Genomic DNA, 26,452 nt, shown 5'->3' with positions numbered 1-26,452 from the left:
GGAACTAATACATGCACTCAAGTACATTTATAAGTATACTTTTTGGGTTTACTTTACTGGAGTATTTCCAATTTCCAATACATCTCAGAGGCAAATAATATTGTACTTTTTTTTTTACTCCACTGCAGTTATTTGAAAACTTATAGTTATTTGTAGATTTTGATTGATATTACAAAACATACACTTGGCTATTTTGGCCGATCTACAAGCGCACAACAACGCATCGCAATGCGAGGGTTGTGAGCTTGTACATCTGCACCTTTCAAATTATTTTTTATACAGTTTGAACTTTGAAAACATTTCGGCATAAAGAGTACTTTTACTTGTGAGTGAGTACTTTTCCGTGTTCCGACCACTGCGTGACAGTCACCCTCGCGCGCACGTTCACGTGCTCGCGCGCCGTCGGCCATCTTGCTCCGGAGTCCGGGGTGGTGTGGTTGTTGTGAGCAGAGCCAGCAGAGCAGAGCACAACCATCATGCCAGACTTCTGTGCTGCCGTTGGATGTTCCAACGAAAGGACCGCAGAGACCAAGCAACAGGGAATCACATTTCACAGGTGACAAAAGTTGTATTATGCTGCAACATAATTCCACTGTTTTGGACTTGTTTGAATTACACATCATATAAGAGTATGTCGGACAAATTAAACAAGGACATTTTGAGATAAGGTAAAAGAAACAACAAACCTCCCAGGAGGGAAACTGAGAACAGCATAATGGAACACAGAAGAGGAAGGTTTTAGAGTTTAGACATGATTATACAATAATGAGCTGAACGTAGATGATCTACACTGGCTGTCTGGCTCTCTGAATGAGTGAACAATGAATGAACAATAATGATGTAGTCTATAAGTTATAACTAATATAAACTTACCATCAGAATGAATTAATATAATAAAAGTGCAGCCTGTTATTATTATTATTATTATTATTATTATTATTATTATTATTATTATTTAATGTAAATGTAATAGTAGCACAACTGCAGTGGTTGGAGATGGTCTCTCTATACCTCCTTTTGGGAAAGGTATGCCTGACACCTGCTGCTTGACAAGTAGCACTGCATCAAGCTCATAATCACATCATTGGTCATCTCCTGACCTCATAATCACATCATTGCACGACCAAGCAGGGATTCCATCTTGGAAGATATTTTCTAATTCCAGCAGGTATAGGGTATAAGAAAGTTAGGGATTGACTGTCCTTTTAAATGTCAGGTCAATATTGCAAAGAAATGCCTGGATGTCCCTATAGTGCCACAGTCCAGTCTGCCTGTCTGTAATCCTGTACAGCAGGGGTAGGCATCTATCTAGGCAACCTTAGGCAGTGAGGCACGGGTGCCAACGTTTGCACATGGAGAGGGTGATCAGCACTGGCACACTGGCATATATATATAGGCTATATATATATATTTTTTTTTTAAATTAAGCAGTGATGTAAACAGGTTTTCAATGTAATGAGTCCCGGGATGCAGGGATGGTCTTTTAGATGAGTCCCACTTCAACGACGTTAGGAGTCAAATTTTGCTATATAATTTTGGTTATAATGTGGTTATATTCATGTAGAAAACAGAAGAAGAAATGATTAATATAACTAAAGCTAGCAAAATAAACTAGAATAAAAAAATAGTAGTGCATCCCGTGGATGCAGAGGCCGTTGTTTTATTGCGTCCCTTAACTATAAACTGCGTTTTGGGATGCAAAATGCACCCTATTTTAATCTCTGCTAAAATTAAGTATTCAAAAAAAGTCCTGCTCATAATCATTCAAACTCCTAACTGTGACATGGGAACTGGGAATGAGTCTGGGATAGATTTGGGTTAAGTCTAATGATCATTATTACATCTAAGAACACATTTCTAAATAAGAAATAAAGATTGTTTTGTATAGCCCATGGACAATCAAAATCAGTTGGAAATATTTAATTTCGATGTGGTGTCATAACAGATAACACTGACTCAAGACAATTAAAACATGGCACTTGTCTTCATGTCAAAAAGGTTGCCTGCCCCTGCTGTACAGTATGTATGTGTTATTGACAATAACAATTATTGTATTGTATGTTAGTCCTAAATTATCTCCTTATAGTCCTAAATTATGGTTATTCCTCTGCACTTATTTTGACATACAGTAATAGTTAACCTAGTAGCATACCCACTGAGCAATGTTCGGCTTTTAGACGTATAAATGAAAAATGGGGTAAAAATAGTCTAAACATGAAAGTTTTTTAGCAGTCTAGGTTTAGATTTTTCAACGTCTATATATATTAGCCAGGCTAATCAAGGTCTAAATGTAGACCGTCTATATATAGACGTTGAAACGACGTTGTTTAATTAGATTAGACGTTGTTTCAACGTCTAATCTAAGCCTAGACTGCTAAAACACTTTCATTTTTAGACTATTTTTTACCCCCGTTTTTAGACCCATTTTTTTGCCATTTAGACGTCTATTAGACTACAAAAATGCTCAGTGGGCAATGTGCCTGAATTGTAGCATTGTTCAGATGGAACTGTTTTTTGTGTAAGGTTCCCAAAAGACCAAGTCAAAAGGAAGGCATGGGCCGCAGCACTGAGGAGAAGAGACTTCCAGCCAAAGGACTGTTCAGTGGTCTGCAGCTGTCATTTCAAGTCCGAAGACTTTGACAGGACTGGACAGACAACTCGTTTAAAGGAAGGAGTTGTCCCCTCCATTCTTATATTTCCTGACCATCTTTCCAAAGTTAGTGTCATTGGAGAATGGAGATTGTTAAATGTCCAATCACTTTTTCTTTAGTCTTTACATATTTTCACGGTTCTGTGTTGTGCCTTCTATTCTGTAATGATGTAATCATTTTTGTAATGATGGTAAATATTAACCATTATGCACTGTTAGAAATGGACTTAACCCATTTTGGGTGGGAACCCCTTTAGGTGTTAGCATTATGCTATGCTTTACCTATTGAAAAATAGCAGATCTACAAGCTCATAGCGCGCCACCGAGTGGCACGCTACGAGCTTGTAGGTCTGCTATTTTTGAAAAATCCAAGAACCACTGACACTATTTTTGAAGAATCTTGAAAATGTGGCTCAAATCTTTGAATATATATTCTTTCAGAGCGAACGTTTTAACTCAAATCTCTGCTTCTGAGAGGTTCCTGGAACAACATATTTTCAGATGGGGGTCGGTGGCCAAATACATATAGTTTTTGGGGTCCTTGACATGAAATATTGAGAACCACTGATACAGAAACATAGCTTTTTCAGAAAACTGTCAGGATGTAGAAGACATTTTTAGAATCTGATCTCAGGTCAAAATGGACTTAAATCTTAAATGTGATTATGTGAGCCATTATTTTATTTTGTTTTAGGTGCCCAGTGGTACCTCCAGGTTGAGCAGGACGTTGCAGAAATCACCTGCAGAAGATCCAGATAGTCTGGATGAGCCATCTGAGGAGCTGGAGGAGTCCACCCCAGTGAGTGAACACGGTTTTTAAACAACGTTGTTTAAAAACCCATTTAAGCCTGACATCGAAATTTAAAAAATGTCTTCTAAATGACAATTTTCTGAAAAACCTCATGTTTCTGTATCAGTGTGTCACGATTCCTTTATGTGTCTAGGGGTACTTAAAGGATGCAACAGGGCTGGCAAGTGAATTGATGTTTATTCACACCATTTCAATAAGGCTTTATACAATAGACAGAGGGTATATATATACAATTAATACAATAGTATAGCATGAATATATATATAGAATACGGCTATATATATATATATATCAATAACCTCCTGTCTAGACAACCTGTAAGCGACTAATAACGGTAGTTTCTGGGTTTCCAACCAACTTAAAGTTTAGGGCTGAGCCCTCCCGAGCTGAGCCCGGTTACAAGATCAATTTAAAGATTATTTACTTTATATAATGAAAACAAAAAAGGCTGTATGGGGCAACTCAGAGAAAACAACAAAACAGACTATCCCTATCCTAATGGAAACAGAACCCTCTAGCTAATCCTAACCATCAACAGAAAAAGGGTTACAAATTATCTAAACTCTACTCTTTCTAGTCCTAACCAAAATACAAACTGTTTACAAAAATCAAGCTCCCACACTCCCGACACGACACAGTATAAGTTCTTGTAACGGTACCACAGTGTTACGTTTCCTTCAAGGTGGGTTAGATTTTGTTAATCACGCAGAGAGCTCCACACTGGAGTCCCTTGTGTATGTTAGACCCGATGTAGCTTTACACAGCTCCCTGGACAAGGTGCTCTCAGTATGTCAGACTGAGTCACAGTGCCAACGAGCTGGCATCACAGCTGCTCTTAAGTAGTCTTCCTCTGGCTGGCCTTCTGATGATGATAGGCTCCCGTTGACGAGGTGGGCAGGTGGAAGGTAGGTCTCCGCCTCCGAGCACCAGCCAGACCTGTGACTGAGAACTTCGATCAGCACTCTATACAAGCAACAGCATATGACCGACACTCCATACTATCATAATCACTGTATACTAATATATATATATATATATGTATAAATATAATCACCGTATACCATAATATATATACATATAAATACTCCCGGTATAATATATAATATATAGAAATATAATCACGGTATCATATATAATACATATAAATATACAATCATCGATTATGTAACACAGTGGTTCTCAATATTTCATGTCAAGGACCCCAAAAATTATATGTATTTGGCCACCGACCCCCATCTGAAAATATGTTGTTCCAGGAACCTCTCAGAAGCAAAGATTTGAGTTCAAAACGTTCGCTCTGAAAGAATATATATTCAAAGATTTGAGCCACATTTTCAAGATTTTTTTAAAATAGCAGTAGCGCAGCACTCGGTGCAGCGCTATGAGCTTGTAGATCTGAAGTATGCTCAGAATAAGCCTATCTCACAGAATTTCCCCGCCCCCCTAAATACGCCCCCTTTCGGGGTTAGTGGTGATAGCGTGACGTCACTCCATAGACGCTACATGTTAAAAGAGGTTATTTAAGAAGTCTACAACTTTTGTTTTCTCAAGGTAAGGTTTGTTCTATCTGCTCGACCTGATTTACCATCTTGTTTGCTTCATAATAATATTGGTCTGTCACATTTTTACATTAGAAAATGTACTTAGATTCTCCAGAGAAAAAAACGTGTAAATGCCCATGTTAAAGTCACCACTATTTACCGGAAGTGGGCGTGAAAAACGGGCTGTGAGATAGGCCTATGGGTTAAACACTGCATTTCAGGATGCTGGGCTTATATAGTTTTTTTTAACTTGTTTAATCACTTTGAATTGTACTTAAAATTGGTATCCCAACCTGAAAATATGTTTTCTCTTTACTAAAGAGCTGGATAGACAGGGAGACCCCTGCTACTGAACTAACACTCTATAATAGCAATTATCTAACACTTACTGTATACACAAAATCACTTACTGTGCCATTTCTTTTCAGGATCACAAGTATGCCCTTGGCCCAGTTAAAGAAATGACAACAAAGTTAACTGAGGCTCAGGAGAAGGTGTTGGAATTGCAGCGAGACTTAAGAACTGCCATGGATCGGGAAAGAAGGCATCGGAAGACAGTGGAATCCCTGCTACAGGATTTAAAACACAAAGATCTGCTAACAGAGGAACTGCAGCAGAAGTTTGACTTCTCCTCTGGTTGGTTGAACTGCATCTTTCTCAGATGCATGAGGAACATTGATCATTTTCTAAACGCCTGTCTCAGCACACGTTTTGCTGCACTGCGGTGTTTACTGAAAACAAAACAAAAAACCTCTAGTTGATCCAATAGAGGGTATGCGCGTGACATCATCATCATACCAGGAAGTTATGAGGGAAAGCCTATTGAGTGGCAAAAAACTACTTTCTGGCCTTGACAGCCCATACATCCAAACAGAAAAGTCCTATTTGATTCCATGAAATTACTTTAAACAACATTAAATTCCCTTTGTCACTCACTTTGCCACTCGATTTGCCACTCGATCTGCCATTCACTTTATGCATGCGCATACCCTCTATTATGATAGAGCTGCAACTGTCGAATACTTTCTATCGATGAATTGATTAGTCTTGAAGTGCGTTTCTTTTTTCCTTTTTTTGCATGTATTTACTATTTTTTTATATATCAAACCGAAATTCTGATTGAGGATTTATCTTAATTGACTATGACTAAATCGATTCATTAGTCCAACTAACAGTTCACAGTGCATTTATGCTACTGTACTTAAAAACGTGTACAAACAACATAGGATTTATTTCCATTTGTGTGTGTGTGTGTGTGTGTGTGTGTGTGTGTGTGTGTGTGTGTGTGTGTGTGTGTGTGTGTGTGTGTGTGTGTGTGTGAGAGTGTGTGTGTGTGTGTGTGTGTGTGTGTGTGTGTGTGTGTGTGTGTGTGTGTGTGTGTGTGTGTGTGTGTGTGTGCGCGTGTGCACGTGCGTGCGTGTATAAAATCACAAAGAAATCATAATTGTTGCAGCCCTAAAATGTGATTATCTTTGCTCAGAATAAAAAAAATCTGTAATTCAATGAGGTTAATATAATTTGACACACAATGTGTAATATGTTTATTCCACAATTTTATTATATTATGTTTTGTTGGTTTCATAAATAACTTGTAGCTTGCTTTTCCACACTGATAATATCGGATTACAGGAAGGCCTACATATAAGCCAAGAGAAAGAATAATCAAAACTGAGGGGATGGGCACAAAGGTAAGCCGCACTGAAATTAAACATTTACTTGTAATTTATTTGGACAGCAGTAGCTCAGTTCTTAGAGCTGTGCCACTGCCCATTTGTTAATGTTTTAACCCATTCTGGGCGGGAACCCCTTTTGGTGTTAGCATTATGTTATGCTTTAGCTATTGAAAAATAGCAGATCTACAAGCTCATAGCGCGCCACTCGGTGGCGCGCTATGAGCTTGTAGATCTGCTATTTGAAAAAAATCGAAGAACCACTGACATAGAAATCTGATCTCAGGTCAAAATGGATTAACAACTACATTAGTTAATATCAATGAATGTCACCATTATAAACTGTTACCAGTCTTAGTCAAAACAAGGGCTTTATTCTGTGTCTGTCTAGAGTTTTAGAGTTGTATTAGGATCCCCATTAGCTGGTGCATAGCAGCAGCTAATCTTCCACACAGAACATGAAAACATGGCATTCGACCAGTGACTGCCAGTTATTGCTGATTTTAACATACTCCTGCTGTAGAATATTGATTTCTGTTCTCTTTTGTCCAGCTCCACATTACAGTGCAACAACATGGTGTACTGCCACCTCTCCAGAAGTGTGTTCAGTGCTGCAATAAGTACCATTGTCCATTCTGCACTCCAGATACGTTTAAACCCACAAAGCACAGCGCGTGCAAAAACCATCTGTTGTCACACAAAAAAAGAGCAGTACATCATAAAGGTTTGTATGGCTTCTCATCTGCTATGTAGCCTATACAGTATGTATGACAAAACATGGGTACAATATAAACAAAAGTTGCAGGACAAATTTAAATGATTTTCCAATTTCCGAATCAAGACCAATCCAGCAAAACATTTATTTACATTTATTATTTATTTTATTGTATTGCTCTCAATGCTGTGTCTTATTAATGTTTCATGTAAAAGCACTTTGAGTTCCCTTGTTGAAATGCTATACAAATAATACATTTCCCTTGCTTATTTTGTCCTTTTTGCAGGTTATGACATCTACAAATGCCATTTACCATGTGTGCCAAATTCACACTTTCACTGTGTGTACTGCACCTTAACATATTCCCGGAGAGATGGCATCATTAACCACTTGACAAAATGTCAAGGTAAGATTTTGTCTTTCCCGAGATTCAGCCATAGAATGGCGAGCCTTGGATGAGTCAGCCTAATTTATTTTAAACAATATTGATAAGTTTTAATTTAAATTGATACGTTTTAAAGGAGAATTCCATGCTAGAAGGCTTTCTTACCTTTCTTACCTTTCTTTGTAGTCGTTACGTCCCCACCAAAGAGGTCCAGGTGTTCCTTATTGGCTATTTCCCCTACCATAAGCCCTCAATGAATTGCATTGAATTGAATGGGAATTGAATGGGGCTATGGGGTGTTGTGCTAATTCGCTTATTTCCATCGAAATAAGTAGTGAAGTGTGCCGCTTGGGATATTATGAAGAGAGGATATATACAAAAAAATTATAATTTTGAGCGATGGAAATAAGCGAATTAGCACAACACCCCATAGCCCCATTCAATTCAATGCAATTCATTTATGGCTTATGGTAGGGGAAATAGCCAATAAGGAGCTTTTGCACAAAATAACACCTGGACCTCTTTGGTGGGGACGTAACAACTACAAAGAAAGGTAAGAAAGCCTTTTAGTATGGAATTCTCCTTTAAACTAGCACTGTAGATGTGTTTACGGCCAAGCTGCTTGAGATGTGCAGTCTGTGTTTCTCCTCCCCGTCTGTGAGCTCTCCTTCCAGGCACTGCTGTTAGCGTGATGTGACTTGGAGCTTAGTTACACTGGACCACAACTAATGGAACCTAGATCTGCATTTACCATACAAATCCATGATGACTATAGCAAATATGATATATTAGGTAATAATAGGTTTAACATACTAGTTTTCTTGAACTGAAAATATGGAAATAGCAAGCATTTCCAGGAGATATGTGTCTTCTACACTACACAGAAGGTTGGAGCGACGCGCCCACAAGCGGCAAACATTGAGGCATCTCGCTTGGTACATGTGTAAACACATGAAGCGCTCTGGACATACTATCCAAAGCCCTCCACCACTCCTTTCTGTGGACAGCCCCTTGCAGAGTTTAGAGTGCTGATACTCGACAAAGCTCGCACCAAAACTAAGATGGCCTAATACAGGGCTGTCTTGATATCAAAAGAAAAATATGTAATTAACAAGCTGTTTTGATTTGCCTCCCAGTCATAACTAGTTTTTACCACGGGGACTTGTTTTATTAAACCCCTCTGTACTTTAAGGCATAAGGCTCTATTAAATACCGCCCACTGAGTTGGAATTGTTGTATTGTGGTGTACAGTATTTGCTCATGAAAGGTATTTATTTTGATTAGGTGAGCAATCCTTGGACGAGCCAATGAATGAACCATCCTTGGACAAGCCATCCTTGGATGAGCCAGTCTGGAATGAGCCAATTGATGAGTCAGCTTTAGACGAGCCAGAATTTGATGAGTCAGTGGACAAGCCATCCTCGGATGAGCCAGTTGGCGAGTCAATGGTCAAGCCGTCCTCGGATGAGCCAGTGGACGAGTCAATGGTCAAGCCATCCTCGGATGAGCCAGTGGACGAGTCATTGGTCAAGCCATCCTCGGATGAGCCAGTGGACGAGTCAATGGTCAAGCCATCCTTTGATGAGCCAGTGGACGAGCCAGCTTTGGACAAGCCAGTGGACAAGTCGTCCTCGGAAGAGCCAATCTCAAAAGTGAAGGTGTCACAAGTAAGAAGATCTAAAGTGAAGTCAGTCTGCTGTCCTCAGCGTAGACTCACGGTGAGAGCAAAAACATTTAAGAAACATTTGCAGGGGAAACATTCAGAAAACAAGATTATGGCCATCACACCAACAACCTTAAAACAATGCCCTTAAAACAAGGCTCAAGACATCCCAAAACAAACTGGTCAGGCCTGGCCTTACTTACAGAACCCACCTCTCTGCCCATTTTGATAGGCTGGAATGGCTTAGGGTTGGCGACAGAGTACAGCAACTTGCAATGGGCCTGGTCTACAAGATTCACTACACCACTAAGATACCCATGTACCATGTCAAAATACTTCATTAATGTCAATAAAGTCCACAATCACACCACCAGAGGGAGTTCAACAAACCATGTGCAACCCAGATTCGGCTCAAACAAGGGGTTAAATTAATTTTGCTTCTGTGCCACTAAAATGTGGAACGCCCTATAAACAGCCATTAAGAAATGTGAATCCCTAGACTTCAAAACGGCTCTCAGAGTGTTTACGGACGGCTGCAATTTGAAACGGGCCTCTGTAGAAAAAGTTAAAGTCCCCCCCGCCCCCCCCCCCCCCTTCTATTTTTCCATACTGTTTTTTTTTTTAACTGTATGATTTTTTTTCCATAGTGTATATTTCTACGTCTTTAAATGTTCTGATTAATTGAAAATGGAGGACCCTGATGTAAACAAGTCTAAGGCCCCATTTACACTGGCAGCCAAATCCAGCCTGAATCAGATCTGAGCCACATCCAGATTGGAATCTGATTTGTCTAAATGAGTCATGTGACCATTTAAACCAATCGGATTTCAATCTTGATGTGGCACAGATCTGATTCAGGCTAGATTTGTCTGCCAGTGTAAATGGGGCCTTAGTGCTTTTTCAGGTTTTATCCTCGTAGCAGTTTTCATATTGACCTGTACTTTCGTTTGAACTGTACCTATTCTACAAACTGTGAATACAATTTTCAATCAATCAATCCTGCAAAATAATTGAGCCCATGGACGGCAGAAATCAAGATAATCAAAACAAGGGCTTTGTTCTGTGTCTGTCTGGCACCTATTGTTCTACCAGTGACTGCCAGTGACTGCCAGTTATTGCTTATTGCGAATGCAGTGAGCACTAACTATAGAAGCTGGCCTAAACTGTCTGTCTGTGTATCACACACAACACACACACACACACACACACACACACACACACACACACACACACACACACACAAAACTTAACTTAAAAAAAACTTAACTTAAAAAAAAACTTAAAGAAAGAACTTTAAGAAAACGTTTAAAAAAAAACACACGCACGCACGCACACATACACACACACACACTAAAAAATAACTTAAAAAAACTTAACTTAAAAGAAAATGTTAAAAAACACTTAAAAAATAACAATAAAAAAGAGAACTAAAAAAAAAACCTTAACAAAGTACGTAATTTATTCTAATTGTTGTTATTGCAATTTACGAGCTGCGTTCGCTTCCCGTGTTCGTGCGTCTTACTTGTTTTAACATACCCCTGTTGTAGAATATTGATTTCTGTTGTCTTTTGTCCAGCTCCACATTACAGTGCAACAACATGGTGTACTGCCACCTCTCCAGAAGTGTGTTCAGTGCTGCAATAAGTACCATTGTCCATTCTGCACTCCAGATACCTTTAAACCCACAAAGCACAGTGCGTGCAAAAACCATCTGTTGTCACACAAAAAAAGAGCAGTACATCATAAAGGTTTGTATGGCTTCTCATCTGCTATGTAGCCTATACAGTATGTATGACAAAACATGGGTACAATATAAACAAAAGTCGCATGACAATTTAAAATGACGCATGATTTTTCAATCACAATGATTGACAATTAGGGCTGTCAGAACGAATTTCACAATATGAAAGAAATTCGAATATTAAAAAATATATATATATTCGAAAGCTAAAATTGTAAAATTGCCATTCGAATGGAGCTTTTATTATTTATTAATTATATTTTATATTTTTATTTTGTTTTATATTTTATTTTATCCGCTCGCTTAATGTATGAATAACGAATCTACCGCTGTTGAATCGGTCCGGCCGCTTCTCGCCTTCCAGACTAGAGTTATAGCAGGGGGCGGTGCTTACGTTACGTCCTCACTCTATCAAGTGGGATAGCTGCCTATGGATAGCTGCCGCTGGGCGTGAGTCAGACTAAAGCAGGAAGCAACACTGCAGCAGCACACGTGTAAACAAACAAGGCAGAGGCTCAAGATAACAACAGGGAACAGGGGAACATTTACGTTCGGAAATATCGCACCGGACAGGAGAGCACTCGCCTATTAGTTTGCATTGCACAGTGCAGTCAGTGCGCTATTTCCGAACGCCGTGATGAGTGGAAGGTGGACGGGAAAATAACATCAAGAGAAAACGTTGTCTGCAGACTATGCATTACTGGCCTGTTCATCTGATAGCCAAGCATTCTGTTAAAATAGAGAAACTATTGCTGGTGATCTGGAGTCTGGAGTTGTCCCGTCCATGATAGACTGACTAATGAAACATTATTATTATTTTTCCGTGCAAACCATGTCATGTTGAAAAAATAGCTTTGGCGTTTGGATGGGGGGCCCTCTAGTGGACAGAACGTGCATACAAAACTTGATATTCTGTGTATAGAGCCGAGGTGTTTTTCAGTAGGCTATAATGAGCTAAAATAAACAATGTAAATATTCGAATATATTCGAAAATTACAAATAATGAAGCAATGAAATTCGAATTGGATTATAGAGGTGAACTGACAGCCCTATTGACAATGATTTTAATTTATTTGTCTTTAAAAAAAAATATATATATTCATGTCCTCACTGTATTGTTTATGCCCTGCCTTTCTTTTCTTTTTTTGTGTAAAGCACTTTGAGCTGCATTTCATGTCATGAAAGGTGCTATACAAATAAAGTTGTATTATTATTATTATTTATTATTATTATTATTATTATTATTATTATTATTATTATTTATTATTATTATTATTATTATTAATTTCCTATTCAAGATAAATCCACAGCAAAACATTTATTTACTCCTTTTTATGATTTATGATTTTTTTGTATTGCTCTCAATGCTGTGTCTTAATGATTACTGTTTTATGTAAAAGCACTTTGAGTTGCCTTGTTGAAATGCTATACAAATACATTTCCCTTGCTTATTTTGTCCTTTTTGCAGGTTATGACATCTACAAATGCCATTTGCCGTGTGTGCCAAATGCACACTTTCACTGTGTGTACTGCACCTTAACATATTCCCGGAGAGATGGCATCATTAACCACTTGACAAAATGTCAAGGTAAGATTGTATCTTTCTTGAGAGATTCGGCCATAGAATGGCATTGTAGATGTGGAATTAATCAATTTGGTACATTACGGGAGGCAGACAATGTACAACTGGTAGTCACGTGATGTACTACTCTTTGATAGCTGTAGGTACTAGCAGGCCCGGTTCTTCCTACAGGCCGACGAAGCAACGGCTTCGAGCGCCATGGGGGATGGCGCTCGAAGTGGGGGGGGGGGGGGGGGGGGCGCCGCGAAAAATCCTGCTTGGGGCGCCAGATTGCTCAGGACCGGCCCTGGGTACTAGGTAGAAATGTAACTACATATATTGCTATTATTACTTAGGTGGAGATTTGTGCTCTACTGACCACACTTTCTAGTTTTATGCAAAGCACATTGAGCAGTATTAATTTAAAGGTTGCATATCAGGGGGAGATCACTCTTCATGATTTTTATCTATCTACTGTATAAATGCACCAGGTCTCTGTGTGTGTACATACGTACGTATTTAATGCGCGTAACTGGAGAACCGTTCACCCCACCGACTTCAAATTCGACACACGCGTTCCACACCCCCACAGGGAGTGCAGTGCATGTTGTCGCGTCAGTCGGACCCACGGTTGTCCAGAACCACCACAAAAGGCTTCTGCTCTGTATGTAATTAACAAGCTGTTTTGATTTGCCTCCCAGTCATAACTTGTTTTTACCACGGGAACTTGTTTTATTAAACCCCTCTGTACTTTAAGGCATAATGCTCTATTAAATACCGCCCACTGAGTTGGAATTGTTGTATTGTGGTGTACAGTATTTGCTCATGAAAGATATTTATTTTTGATTAGGTGAGCAATGCTTGGACATGCCAGTATTGGACGAGCCAATGAATGAACCATCCTTGGACAAGCCATCCTTGGATGAGCAAGCTTTGGACAAGTCAATGGACAAGCCATCCTTGGATGAGCCAGTCTGGAATGAGCCAATTGATGAGTTGGCTTTGGACGAGCCAGAATTTGATGAGTCAGTGGATGAGTCAATGGACACGCCGCCCTCAGAAGAGCCAACATCAAAAGCGACGGTGTCACAAGTAGGAAGTTCTAAAGTGAAGTCAGTCTGCTGTCCCCAGTGCAGTCTGACGATGAGAGCAAAAAACTTGAAGAAGCATTTGCAGAGGAAACATTCAGAAAACAAGATTATGGCCATCGCACCAACATCCTGCAAAAGAAGTGAGCCCATGGACGACACAAATCCAGATATCCTCAAGAGGGCGAGGTGGACAGAGCCAGTGTTGCATACAGAGGGTGCAGTAACCACAGATCGGGACGGCTGGAAAATGGATCAAACAATCCACCCTCCCAACGGTGAGATGATGAAAATATTGGTGAGATGTAATTGCATACATTTGGTATTAGTCGGACAGGCCTGCTGGTGGAGATTTGCACTCATGATAACACCTATCTAGTTTTAAGCGCATCCAGGTGCTATTTAAGAAAGCCTTCAAATATTGGTGGCCTTTTTTGTGTCAGTATTATCCTAAACCTATAAGTTTACCTTTTACCTATGACCTAAGTTGTATGTACTGTATGAGATGTATATCCTCAAAGACCTAAGATCTCTTTAATTAAAGGGATAGTTCAGATTTTTTGAACTTAAGTAAAGTTGTATGAAATACTTCCCATTAATATAGTGGTTGCAACTGTATTAATTGATTGCCCGAGTCCCGTGGTGGGAGTTCTGCTCTGGTTTTGGTGAAATATCAAGTAGTTCCGGTCATTTTGTGGGGGGCACTGGGGGCCACGCAGTAAAAGTAAATTAATCCACAAAACTAACGTAATTTGTATTGTTGACCTATTTCTAAAATATTAGTGCAACTTTCGTTCTTTTTTTACCCCTCTATCACACAGAACTATGTTTTTTGTGTCCATATCACTACGCCCAAAAAATAGTTCCATGTGATAGAGGGGTCGAAGTTGAACGAAAGTCGCGCTAATATTTTAGAAATAGGTCAACAATACAAATTACGTTCGTTTTGTGGATTCATCTACTTTTACTGCGTGGCCCCAGTGCCCCCCACAAAATGACCGGAACTACTTAATATTGACCAAAACCAGAGCAGAACTCCCACCACGGGACTCGGGCAATCAATTAATACAGTTGCAACCACTATATTAATGGCAAGTATTTCATACAACTTAAGTTAAAAAAATCTGAACTATCCCTTTAAGGCATAAGGCTCTCAAATACTGCCCGTTGAAGTTACAGTTGTTGTATTGGGCTAAATAAATCAAATTGATTTATTTTGATTAGGTGAGACAGATTTAGACGAGCCAGATGACGAGCCAATGGATGAGCCAGTCTGGGACGAGCCAGCTTGGGACGAGTCGGTGGACAAGCCGTCCTCGGAAGAGAACGTGTCACAAGTAAGATCTAAAGTGAAGTCGGTCCTCTGTCTCCAGTGTGGTCTCACAATGAATGCCAAAAATTTGAAAAAGCATTTGCAGAGGAAACATTCAAAAAGCAATATTAGGGACATCACACCGGCGTCCTACAAGAGAAGCGAGTCCCTGGACGGCACAGATCTGGACATCTTCAAGCGGGTGAGATGGACAGAGGCAGCGTTGCACACAGACAATGTAGTGACCACCGCTCTGGCAGCAGCAGTCTACCCTCCCAAAGGTGGTCTGATGAAACGAATGGTGGAATATACATTCAACCGCAAGAAGCTGCCGGCAACATTACCTGAGGAACTTCGGCGTATGATCCATTATCCAAAGTCCTTGATTCCACCTGAGAACCTGTGCTCTGTCTGTCCTGGAGCAGGCCCCCTGACTGACCCCATTCTCATAACTTCCAAAGCCAGAATTGTCACTGCTGATGGCATTATTGAAGGTAAGTAGGTTCCGATTAGCTTGGGGGGGACGGGGGGGGGGACGGGGATGCTTTTGACATCCATTCATATTTATGGCCAGTGGGGATATGTTTTATTCCTGCTTCTGGTCAGACAGAATTAAATGCGTGGATTTCCTAAATGTTTGTCTCATGTTTGACATTTATTTTGTTTGATAATATCACAATTTAATTATAAAATATATATTAATCAAATTAACCCCCGATGTCCCTATGTGGGCAAATCTCTAAATGTTTCAAATATATTTTTTATTATTATAATTCAAAAATGGGGGAAACTCACAATACACTGTGAGCTTGTAGATTGCTATTATTGTTTGTGCAAAGAAGTACTGTATACAGGTATTGTTTTTTTGTCGTTTTATTTTACAAATAAAACCCTAAAAGGTAGGTGTAAATATGAACAAAACATTTCACAGCAGTGTCAGTAAAATATTGCCCTTTTCTTTCAGACATATCTACATACTGCAAAATGTGTTGCAAGTGTGGTATGTTCTACCGCTATCAGCAGTTTGAAGATGGACTACATAATTTCAATGACAGCATACTTCTTGGTCTTCACTTCTGTCTGTTTTTGAGGGCTCATCTTCAGGTTAGTATTTTCTTTACCTTCTGCTGCATTTACCTCTATTTACCAGAGTGTTTGTTCAATAACAGGAGTCTCCAATCACTTCAACTCAAACTGAAAATACATTTTCTGGTAGGGATACCAGTTTCGTCCAATCAGGAGAGAGAAGTGGAGTTGGAAGTGATGAAATTAATAAACGATCAGTCATAATCTTTGTGGGGTTCTCTCTCATTGGATGAAATTTGAAACCCACCTGAAAACATATTTTTCTGTTTATTAAAGAGGTGGAGAGAGGTAGGGTAAAAAGGAAAATACATTTTAAGATCTGGATACCAATTTTTTCTCAATCAGGAGAGAACTCACTCCGGATAAAGGATAAACTAGTGAAATTGGAAGTGATCGCACAAAGAAATGAGCTGACAAAATTGGAACTGGAACACTATAAAATTGAAGCTGATAAATCTCCTGATTGGCTGAGAATGAGATTGGCCACCCGCCTGAAAATGTATATTCCGTTTATTAACCCATTCTGGGCAGGAACCCCTTTTGGTGTTTTAAGCATTATGTTATGCTTTAGCTGTTGAAAAATAGCAGATCTATACGAGCTTGTAGGTCTGCTATTTGTCATGAAAATGTGGCGCAAATCTTTGAATATATATTATTACATTTATTTTATTTCAACGTCGGGCCTAAATGGCTTAAATAGCTTGGAGCTGGGGAGACAGACCACAGTGCTTTAACCTTTTAACAAAGATTTTTTTGTTTTAACCTAAAACAATCACATTTCCAGAGAGAGCAGAGTGAAGTTCTCAGTCGCCACAACTGATTTCAGTCGTTTGGATTCCCTTAGGAGCCAGCATGTCTTCTCTTCTGCAATCATGTCACGCACCGGAAATACAAGTGCTATTTTTGGTCATTAGACATTTTAAGATTAAAGAATATTTGAAGTGGTCAAACTAGCAAGACAATAAAAGCCTTCCAGAAAACCATTTCTTGAATTGTTTGGTAGTACCAAAACATGCTTTTACATATTGTGACAAATGTTTATGAAACACAGGCTGCGCTAGTGTGTGGGGGCTAATTTCACACAGTTTCACAAATTAGGACTTTAACTAAAATATTCATTTGTGTAATTTCAATTTTCTTTAATCCATGCATGCTAAATGTCTGAAATTTCCAGAACAAGCAATCTATTGGAAGTCTTCTTCAGACTCTGGAGTACCTCACAAAAATGCAGTTCCCCTCGGCCGAATCAATTAGTCATGCATATCTGCATTTTGAGGCACTTTCCAATCATGTCTACAGTTACAACTGTGTGCGCTGTGGGGACCATCCACCAGTTGTCATCATGGATCTCCACAAAAGAGGAGTGGTCAACATGTCAGGTACTGTTGTCCAAAATGGTGTTGCCACAAGTCCATGTTTGCCTTTGGATTTTGTTACTCACATTGCAATATATACAAAGTGATTTTATTTTTTGCAGTAACAGTACTTGTAGTGCAGGGGTTCTCAACGTTTTTGGCCGGGGACCCCCGGAAATGCTTTGGCAATGTCTCGGGACCCCCACCCCGCCCGACCCCCAATATAAATTGACTGCTACAATAACCTTAACCCATTTTGGGCGGGAACCCCTTTGTGTTTTAAGCATTATGTTATAATTTAGCTATTGAAAAATAGCAGATCTACAAGCTCATAGCGCGCCACCGAGTGGCGCGCTACGAGCTTGTAGGTTTTTTTTTAAATCATTTGGGGACCTAAAATAATTTGGCGACCCCCCCGAGGGGTCGCGACCCACGGGTTGAGAACCCCTGTTGTAGTGCACTATAATTTCCCAATACTGACAAAATATTTTAACCACTTTAAACCTGGTGTCACCATTTTGTCATAGTCTCTGCCAGGCCGAAGGCATGTCCGAGACGATGTTTTGCACACTGTCCATGTGTCAGTTTGTCCATGTGTCAGTTTGTGAGCAGCTCATCTCCAGCACGTTGGCCCGATTGTAGAGAAACAGTTCACACACACACATTCCCATGGAAAACCAACCATGTTAAAAAAAAATCACACCCGTGTGAACTGAGTGGTGTAAGGTCTTATATAGACTGATCAGCTGTGGTCTGACGTAATGTCTGACGTAATGAAATCACACCCGTGTGAACTGGGTGACCATAGCAACCATGCTCATTTTTTGGTACAGACAGACTAACAAAGCCAGTTGTAGTAGTGGTTTACACCACTCAAAAAAATATATATAAGTGCTCAGGTCTTGGGATTTAAAAGAGAAAACGACAAGCACTTTTATTTATGAAAACAATTCTGATATTTCAGAATGCAGAATCACCATACATGGAATGGTGGCTCGGGGAGCGTTGCAGAGGGTTCTGCCACAGAGACAACACCAGATCCAGATAGTAATGGAGGTCGTTAGGGTTAGGAGTGTTCTCAGATGTCCATGCATGTAGTACGAGGGCTGAGCAGGCAATGCAGATACATCTGGGATGTCGGCAGCATATAGAGAGTATGCGCATGCTTAAAGTGAATGGCACATAGAGTGGCAAAGCAACATGCAAAGTGAGTTTAACATCGTTTAATGCAATCAAATAGGACTTTTCTGATTGGATGTATGGGCTGTCAAAGCCACTCAGTAGGCATTCCTGCATAACTTCCGGGTTTGATGATGTCACGCGCATACCCTCTATTCTGTAGAGACAGTGAGGTTAGGGTTGCGTCACCATCATTTTTACTTTATCAAAATAACTAACGGCAACATACAAATCGTTTCAATTGACAATTTAAGTGCGTTTTGTTAATTGCCAAGCCATTTCCGCTAGCTTAGCTTGAAGAGCAGCCATTTCCACTATTAAAACATTAATGAATTGCCATTTAAAATAGTAATGTCTCAACATGATGATCATGTAAAAAATAATTCAGAGATCAATTCAATTGTGATTAGACAATGTTTAATAATTATGACTGGCCTAGCATCTGGCAGCAGAATATACAGCAGAGATTATGTTTACGTGATGAGGCTAAGGCCGTGTCAGATCCAGAATCGTGGTAGTAGTGGATGTTGATGTGCTCAGACACTAGAGTGCCAGCTAGGAACTCAGGACCATGAGTGTAATCCGAGGGCTGTGGGGGTGAGATCTGAGATTGGAGGAGCATGTTACGTAGAGACAGCAAGGCTTGCTTCGGAAACCAGTGTCATCATGCTTCAGACGCAGCTGGTCGGTGTGGTCGAGTACCAGCCAGGGAGCCTGGACCATGTCTGTAATCTGGGGGCATTGGGGGTGAGTTAGAGTAATCTGTTCGAGTACCTTGACCTGGTCGGTGTGGTCGAGTACCAGCCAGGGAGCCTGGACCATGTCTGTAATCTGCGGGCATTGGGGGTGAGTTAGAGTAATCTGTTCGAGTACCTTGACCATGGTGGTCATGTGGGAGTAAACTATCATGATCTGGGACTGGGAATGTCTCTGAAGCCGGGGAGCCTTCACCATGGTGGTCATGTGGGCGTAAATTAGCATGATCTGGGACTGTCTCTTCCGTAGAAACAGCAGGGCTTGCCTCATCTTCCATAGAGACAGCAGGACTTGCCTCATCTTCCGTAGAGACAGCAGGGCTTGCCTCATCTTCCGTAGAGACAGCAGGGCTTGCCTCATCTTCCGTAGAGACAGCAGGGCTTACTTCTGGTGCACGATGAGCCACCAGTTCTTGGTAATAATACCAGTAATAGGCCCACCAGTTCATGTATTCATCATAGGAGTTAAATGGGTAGAAGCTGGCAGGCTCAGGTTCTACAGGTGGGTAGACGCTAGCAGGCTCTGCAGGTTCTACAGGTGGGTAGGAGCTAGCAGGCTCTGCAGGTGGGTAGACGCTAGCAGGCTCTGCAGGTGGGTAGACGCTAGCAGGCCCAGGTTGTTTACAGTACCAGTAAGGGCACGCCACAACAGGGGCAAGGAGATAGACGGTGTGGGTTACTGGTCCGGGGATGTGACGTGAAGGCTGGGGGGCTGCTTCCGAATAATGTGGCTGTTTGGAGAAGCTGCGAGGAAGAATCTTGTTGGTGGGTTGAGAAGAGCCTCCTGTGAACAGAGGTTAAACATCACTGATCTGGGCAAGGGTTCACAAACCGTTCAGGCTGCAAGCCACACAAAAATAACCCCAACGCCCCCGACAAGCACTTGGAATTGTAGGAGTTGAGACATTACATTTTGACTCCGTTCCACAAATACATATTGTGAAAATAGTTGATCTACAAGCTCATGCCTTGTAGATTGGCTACTTTCACAATATTGCCTCTTTCATAAGTAATATAATATTGCCAATTAAAAAGGTCTCAAAAGTTAATTGTAACTTCAGAAATGTGCACCCTGTACACTCTTACACTAATATGTTGGTTTGTTTACTGTTGAGTGAGAAAGCAATGTTGCATATTGGGTTGCATGAGATAATCATCTCATGGGGGTCCCCATGAGATAATCATCTCATGGGGACCCCCCAAAATAATTTCGGGACCCTTTGAGAACCACTGCATGCAAACTGGGAAATATGCTACCTTCTGTTGGCAGACGGTAGCAGAATCCAATGCTGACCAGCAGAAAACACATCCAGGACACCCTGAAACAGAAAACATGTTGAATGAAACATCCATTATATAAAACATATTAGCTTCAATTCCATATCCCACATTGGTTTCTATCCAGCCACCCGAGGGGAAGTTTTGACAGTTGCTGAAAGTCAGGGTACCATTAAACCAATATAAGGCAACATGTTATGTCATTATGCTTTAAGTAGCATGTGATGTGTCCAACTAGGGGGTTTTCATGATTCTGAATCCATTCCAAGCATTAGCCGCAATTTGCAACTCTAGATTTTTTTATAATGGGATGAATCGAGTTGCAATACCCTCCATTGACTCCCCACTCATCATTTTGCGTTTGCGATCTGCTTGTCTTAAACGACGTTAAACTCACCAACATTGGAGCTGTAGGCCAAGCTTGAATTATTCTCTTTCAATCTGCAAAGCTTGTTTTTCATAAAAATCCCCCGTAGACATGTTATGAGCTACTTTCTGTCAAGAAATTCTGTGCAAGTGATTCTTTTTCTAAGTGCTGGAGTTTGGAAGCGCTCGTCGTAAGTCACTGAACGTCCCTGCATGCATCTGTTTCGCATTTGCACATAATGCAGGAGGCAGCAGCACGACCCCTTAATAAAAACGAGCGCTTCCAAACTCCAACATTTCTTCTTCTTGACAGAAAGTAGCTCATAACATGTCTACGGGGGATTTGTATGAAAAACAAGCTTTGCAGATTGAAAGAGAATAATTCAAGCTTGGACTACAGCTGCAATGTTGGTGAGTTTAACGTCGTTTAAGACAAGCAGATCGCAAACGCAAAATGATGAGTGGGGAGTCAATGGAGGGTATTGCAACTCTAGATTCATCCCATTATAAAAAAATCTAGAGTTGCAAATTGCGGCTATCCAAGCATTAGTTTTGCAAGAAAAACACTCCTTAACACGGCCATAGCCGTCAGCACAAAGAACACAACATTCAGGTGGGTTGCACATTTCAGCCAAGAGAGGACCCATTTATCAGCTTGGGTTAAGTCTTTCAGTTCAAATTGTATCTGCTAAATTATTTGTGTCACCAATTTCACTCGTTTATCCTGTATGTGTGTGTGTGTTCTCTCTCCTGTTTGGATAAAAGTGGTATCCCCCCCATTACTGAACAAACACTATCAATATGGAACTATTTAATACTTTAACAAACATACCTACAGTACATTTAAGTTAAATAACATACCTCAAAGCCAGTTCCAGAGCCATCTCTAGCAGCCTCAGCACAGCTCTGCTCCTGGGACCTGTGTGTTCTGTATTTATTAGAACTGAATGCTCCTTCAGTCGAATTGACCTAATGCCACACACCTGTTGCCCAGCCCCAAGCACACCTGCAGTAACCACACCTGAAGTGTTGCCATGTCTGCTTATTATAAGCGACTTTGGGCTTGTTTGGACTATTTGTATTTTTGTATCCCTGAGCAAGCCTCTAGTCTCAAGTGTCTATTATCTCAATGGTAAAAATGTCAGCACTTAAGCAGGAAACCAGGTTCAAATCCTTGGGTAGAAGAGAAAAGTTACATAGTGCTGCTTTTCTTAATTGTTGTTTGTCAATAGCAAAAATAGCTACAAGCACAATTCAGCAATTTTGTATTTGTAGCTGGCCTATTTTGTATTAATCTATGTTCGCCAGATGTTTGTCTGTTTTCACCTTTTAGTTATGACATGCCCAGAATAGGACTGGTTCATGTGGTTAAGTTACTTTTTACTATAGGCATTAGCAAACAAAAAATAAATTGTAAGCTCGCCAATCACCACAACCTTTCCCTTGTTGAGAAAGATGTGCAATTTATTGAGTTTTCATATGGGGCACAAATGGCATTGCATTTCTGTGTGGTGGTCATGTTAATGATATCATTTCTGTGTGGTGGTCATGTTAATGATATCATTTCTGTGTGGTGGTCATGTTAATGATATCATTTCTGTGTGGTGGTCATTACATGTTAATGATATCATTTTGGTATTTGTAGAGACTGACCTGAAAGCACCACCTGAGAGCTTCAAGGGAGAAGTGCACATCGAGGACTTTTGGGATTCTGTTACCAAACATATGATTGCCAGAGGGTTTCTTATTAGTAAGTAGTACAAGACTGATTTGCAGCTGTGGTGAATTATCGCTCTCCCATAACTGTTATTAAATTAATTACACAATCACAGGAGAAGATCATTATATGAACTCCTGTGTTAAATTGAGATATATATATATTTTTTTAATTGATCATGCGGTATTGGTGACAAAAGAGATTACAGTTGACTTCACTGAACATTGTTGTTCTTTCTGTTGCATTAAGGCAATGAAGAGAATCCTTTCAAGGTCCCACCATCCTTTGAATCCTGGGCTCCATGGATTGGTCCCAAGACCAGGAGGTCTTCGGTTGTATTGAACACTGAATTCCACAAGCTTCACGCAGCTCCTGATAAAGAGGCAGAACTGCACGTGACAGAGAATCACCTGGTAGATGAGCTCATGAATCAGGAGGTAGTGAACATTATGCATGCTCTGCGTTATATCCCCATTTACAATCGTGAAATGTAAAGAAATGAAACGCCATTGAAATTTAACACGTATGCTCTTATTAACCAGGTTGAGGTAGCTCGAATGCTCTGTAAGGAGTGTGGCCTGGACACCACTGGCTCGATATTGGACCTCGTTTTACGACTGAAGGATGGGATGCGCTCAAGAGCAACCTATAATAGAGTCTTTGAAAAGATCTGGGGTGCATCAGGTATTATGTTCCACCACTGAATATTATGTGCTTTAAACATACTTTTCTTTGTGGCTTTCGCCTTTATTTTATGTATTTTATGGAGGGACAGACAGTAGGCTGACAGGAAATGGGGAGAGAGATGGGGGGGAAGACATACAGTAAAGGCCGTCAGGATCGGGAGTCGAACCCACGGCACAGTGCCAGACTGGATTGCCAGCCAAGGTGCCTGGACCACTGAGCCATGGCCCAGGCCAAGGTGCCTGGACCACTGAGCCATGGCCCAGGCCAAGGTGCCTGGACCACTGAGCCATGGCCCAGGCCCCTCCCCAGTCAAGGTGCCTGGACCACTGAGCCATGGCCCAGGCCCCTCCCCAGTCAAGGTGCCTGGACCACTGAGCCATGGCCCAGGCCAAGGTGCCTGGACCACTGAGCCACGGCCCAGGCCAAGGTGCCTGGACCACTGAGCCATGGCCCAGGCCAAGGTGCCTGGACCACTGAGCCATGGCCCAGGCCAAGGTGCCTGGACCACTGAGCCATGGCCCAGGCCAAGGTGCCTGGACCACTGAGCCATGGCCCAGGCCAAGGTGCCTGGACCACTGAGCCATGGCCCAGGCCAAGGTGCCTGGACCACTGAGCCATGGCCCAGGCCAAGGTGCCTGGACCACTGAGCCATGGCCCAGGCCAAACATATACTTTTTATTCGTTGACCAGCTGGGGTCTCTATTTGGCCTCCTCCTTTTTTCCCTCTACACCAAATCTCTTTTCCAAAAATATATGGAACGCGTTTTATAGAATGTTCACCTATGACAGGCCCATATTTGGGATGCGAGGGTTCATTTGGTTAAAGTATGTGTCTATTTATTTATGTTTTTCTTCCAGGAGGCTGGGCAGCTCTACTTTGCCCATGTGGCATTGTCTACAGCTTGAAGGTTCTGCTCAAGGGAGAAAGCCCACAGGATTTTGCTGATCTCCTTCTGTCATGGCAGCACATTCCGAATGTTTGTGTGTACGACTTTGCAAGAGACCTGGCCAGGCACACCAACTGGAGACGACCAGAGCGCATCCCCTTCACTCCACACGAGGGTCAGCTGTTGCACCCGACTCCAGAAATCATCCGAGATGCCAAAGAGGGGAGAATCCATGTCAATCTTCCTTGGCTGTCGGAAAGAAAGAATCCTCCTGACGTGGACTGTCATCCATGCACAGGCTCTTCAGAACGTTATGTTCTAAGTAACGGATTCCATGAAAGAGAGAGTGACCCAGAGGACGTTCTGCGACGTGTGAGTTTGGTGCCACAGCTGGCGCCGCTCCTCAACACACAGGTGGTGGAACAGTTTTTTGACCACATGAGAGAAGCTGATTATTTCCTGAATGACACGGCATCTGAAACCTACATGTTTCTGTTGAGAAATGTCTTGCATCACAGAAATATGAGGCTGAACAAGGAGACGGCTGCACTCATCAGCAAGCGCACAATGGAGGAGCAGCAGCCATCTGCAGCATCGCAGACCAGCCTGATGTGCAGTTATCGCTTCATCACTTTGTAGCTGGAGTTTTCATAGCCCCGATACGTCCCCTCAGTCCCTACGCTACAGAATGAGCTACAGAATGAGCTACAGAATGAGCTACAGAATGAGCGTAGGGACTGAGGGAACGTATCGGGGCTAGAGTTTTCATTACAATTGAAATGTCTTTCATGGTGTTTACAAGTTACTACTGTAGATGATGTGGACTGTGGAGGTTGAACAAATAGTTGAGAATGGACCAAAAACAAAAATAAAACTGTTAATTAAAGTAATAATACAAAACAGTTTCACTACATGGCAAGTTTCTAAAATTGTCCATTAAATTACAAATTCATTTCAGTATGCAAGTGTTGGAAATTCGTGTACAAAGCTGTAGTTGATAGTAGTACATCATTTAGTACACCAGGTGGCAGTGTACTACTGTATGCCTATCATTTTGGGTCAATTTGGCATGTGGGGCAATAAGAAAATGTTTAAAGGACCACTTCACCACTTTTCAACCTATCTTCATATAATTGGTCCTCACTAATAATCATGATAAAATGGCACAATCTTTTTCTACTTAGTCTGTCTCATAGGAGGGCTATGGGCAGTTCAGAAACCTGTCCACCAGTGACATCATCGTTAGGCGGAGTTTTTTTTAAACAATCTTTTGTTTACAAAAATTGATCTTTATTATCATGAGAACGATGGCTTCCATTTTCGCATTGCAACTTTTCAGGACTAGAGAGCCTGCAGTTTCTATTAGCTTGGATTCCCGGGTTTCTGAACTGCCCACAGCCCTCCTATATGAACACAGACAGTAGGAAAAAAATGGTGCCATTTTATCATGATTATTAGTGAGGACCTAGTATAGAAGATAGGTTGAAAAGTGGTGAACTGGTCCTTTAAGTTTAGGAATGGGTTTGGTTTGGTTAAGGCAAAGATACAGGAATTGCATTGATTCTGAAACATTGAATGGAGTTGAGGGCTTATTAATCAATCAGGTCTTTCCATGATATGAGTACAATATGGCATTCCTACTTTCAGATAACATCACAGTATTTGATATTGTATCAGTTAAAAGTTAAACTTAACCAGAATAGAAAATGTAACTTGTTTAGCATGCAGCCACCTCAGGAATACAATTTACATTACCCATTACGTTTTGGTGGTGGTCTTTTATTCTTATTCTTATTTTAGGTTGACTAGGAATTCAAATATTTAAACCAAAGTAACAATTATTCAAATGTCTCAGAGTGTATACCCCCTGTCACAACAATACGGAAAATATTAGTATTACCGGTATTTTACAGTAATATTTTGTTTGCATGAAAGCTGTGGCTATATATTTAACTTCTGTGTGGATAAATGAGCTCTGTCAGAATTACAGTACATTTCAAGCACA

General features: G+C 40.9%; 2 protein-coding genes across 4 annotated transcripts; one reads left to right on the top strand and one right to left on the bottom strand.

Moving 5' to 3' along the window:
• The first annotated feature begins 426 nt into the window (after nucleotides 1-426).
• On the top strand, nucleotides 427-25,497 carry LOC306937758 (uncharacterized protein). Its single transcript, XM_079521701.1, has 18 exons — nucleotides 427-556; nucleotides 2,524-2,716; nucleotides 3,345-3,449; nucleotides 5,431-5,638; nucleotides 6,632-6,690; nucleotides 7,225-7,396; nucleotides 7,674-7,793; nucleotides 9,057-9,490; nucleotides 11,012-11,183; nucleotides 12,645-12,764; nucleotides 13,588-14,103; nucleotides 15,050-15,631; nucleotides 16,102-16,241; nucleotides 17,398-17,602; nucleotides 22,802-22,906; nucleotides 23,123-23,310; nucleotides 23,416-23,557; nucleotides 24,419-25,497. Exons 1-18 carry the CDS (start codon nucleotides 477-479, stop codon nucleotides 25,084-25,086), a joined length of 4,209 nt encoding a protein of 1,402 aa, XP_079377827.1. The 5' UTR covers nucleotides 427-476; the 3' UTR covers nucleotides 25,087-25,497.
• LOC306937852 (uncharacterized protein) lies at nucleotides 19,153-22,141 on the bottom strand. 3 transcript variants are annotated; one of them, XM_079521856.1, is made up of 4 exons: nucleotides 22,018-22,141; nucleotides 20,770-20,831; nucleotides 19,809-20,296; nucleotides 19,153-19,778 (listed from the first exon to the last, which is right to left on the bottom strand). In XM_079521856.1, the coding sequence occupies exons 1-4, from the start codon at nucleotides 22,038-22,040 to the stop codon at nucleotides 19,422-19,424; spliced, it is 930 nt and encodes a 309-aa protein (XP_079377982.1). In that variant the 5' UTR covers nucleotides 22,041-22,141; the 3' UTR covers nucleotides 19,153-19,421. The 3 variants fall into 3 exon arrangements, with proteins under 3 accessions (XP_079377982.1, XP_079377983.1, XP_079377981.1); XM_079521857.1 differs by having other exon boundaries at nucleotides 19,153-19,438; nucleotides 19,538-20,296; nucleotides 22,018-22,139; XM_079521855.1 differs by having other exon boundaries at nucleotides 19,153-20,296; nucleotides 22,018-22,136.
• Nucleotides 25,498-26,452: the final 955 nt, after the last annotated feature.

The sequence above is a fragment of the Electrona antarctica genome (assembly GCF_951216825.1).
Source record: "Electrona antarctica genome assembly, chromosome: 2".
In the NCBI taxonomy this organism is placed as follows: Eukaryota; Metazoa; Chordata; class Actinopteri; order Myctophiformes; family Myctophidae; genus Electrona; species Electrona antarctica.
This window is presented reverse-complemented; position numbering and strand designations above follow the sequence as displayed.

Coding starts and splice junctions, on each gene's coding strand:
- LOC306937852 (XM_079521855.1), bottom strand. CDS start 22,040: ATGGCTCTGGAACTGGCTTTGAG. Junction 20,832..22,017: donor GCTCTGGAACTGGCTTTGAG/GTATGTTATTTA, acceptor TTTCTGTTTCAG/GGTGTCCTGGATGTGTTTTC. Junction 20,297..20,769: donor CTACCGTCTGCCAACAGAAG/GTAGCATATTTC, acceptor CTCTGTTCACAG/GAGGCTCTTCTCAACCCACC.
- LOC306937758 (XM_079521701.1), top strand. CDS start 477: ATGCCAGACTTCTGTGCTGCCGTTGGATGTTCCAACGAAAGGACCGCA. Junction 22,907..23,122: donor TGCCAGAGGGTTTCTTATTA/GTAAGTAGTACA, acceptor TGTTGCATTAAG/GCAATGAAGAGAATCCTTTC. Junction 23,311..23,415: donor ATGAGCTCATGAATCAGGAG/GTAGTGAACATT, acceptor CTTATTAACCAG/GTTGAGGTAGCTCGAATGCT.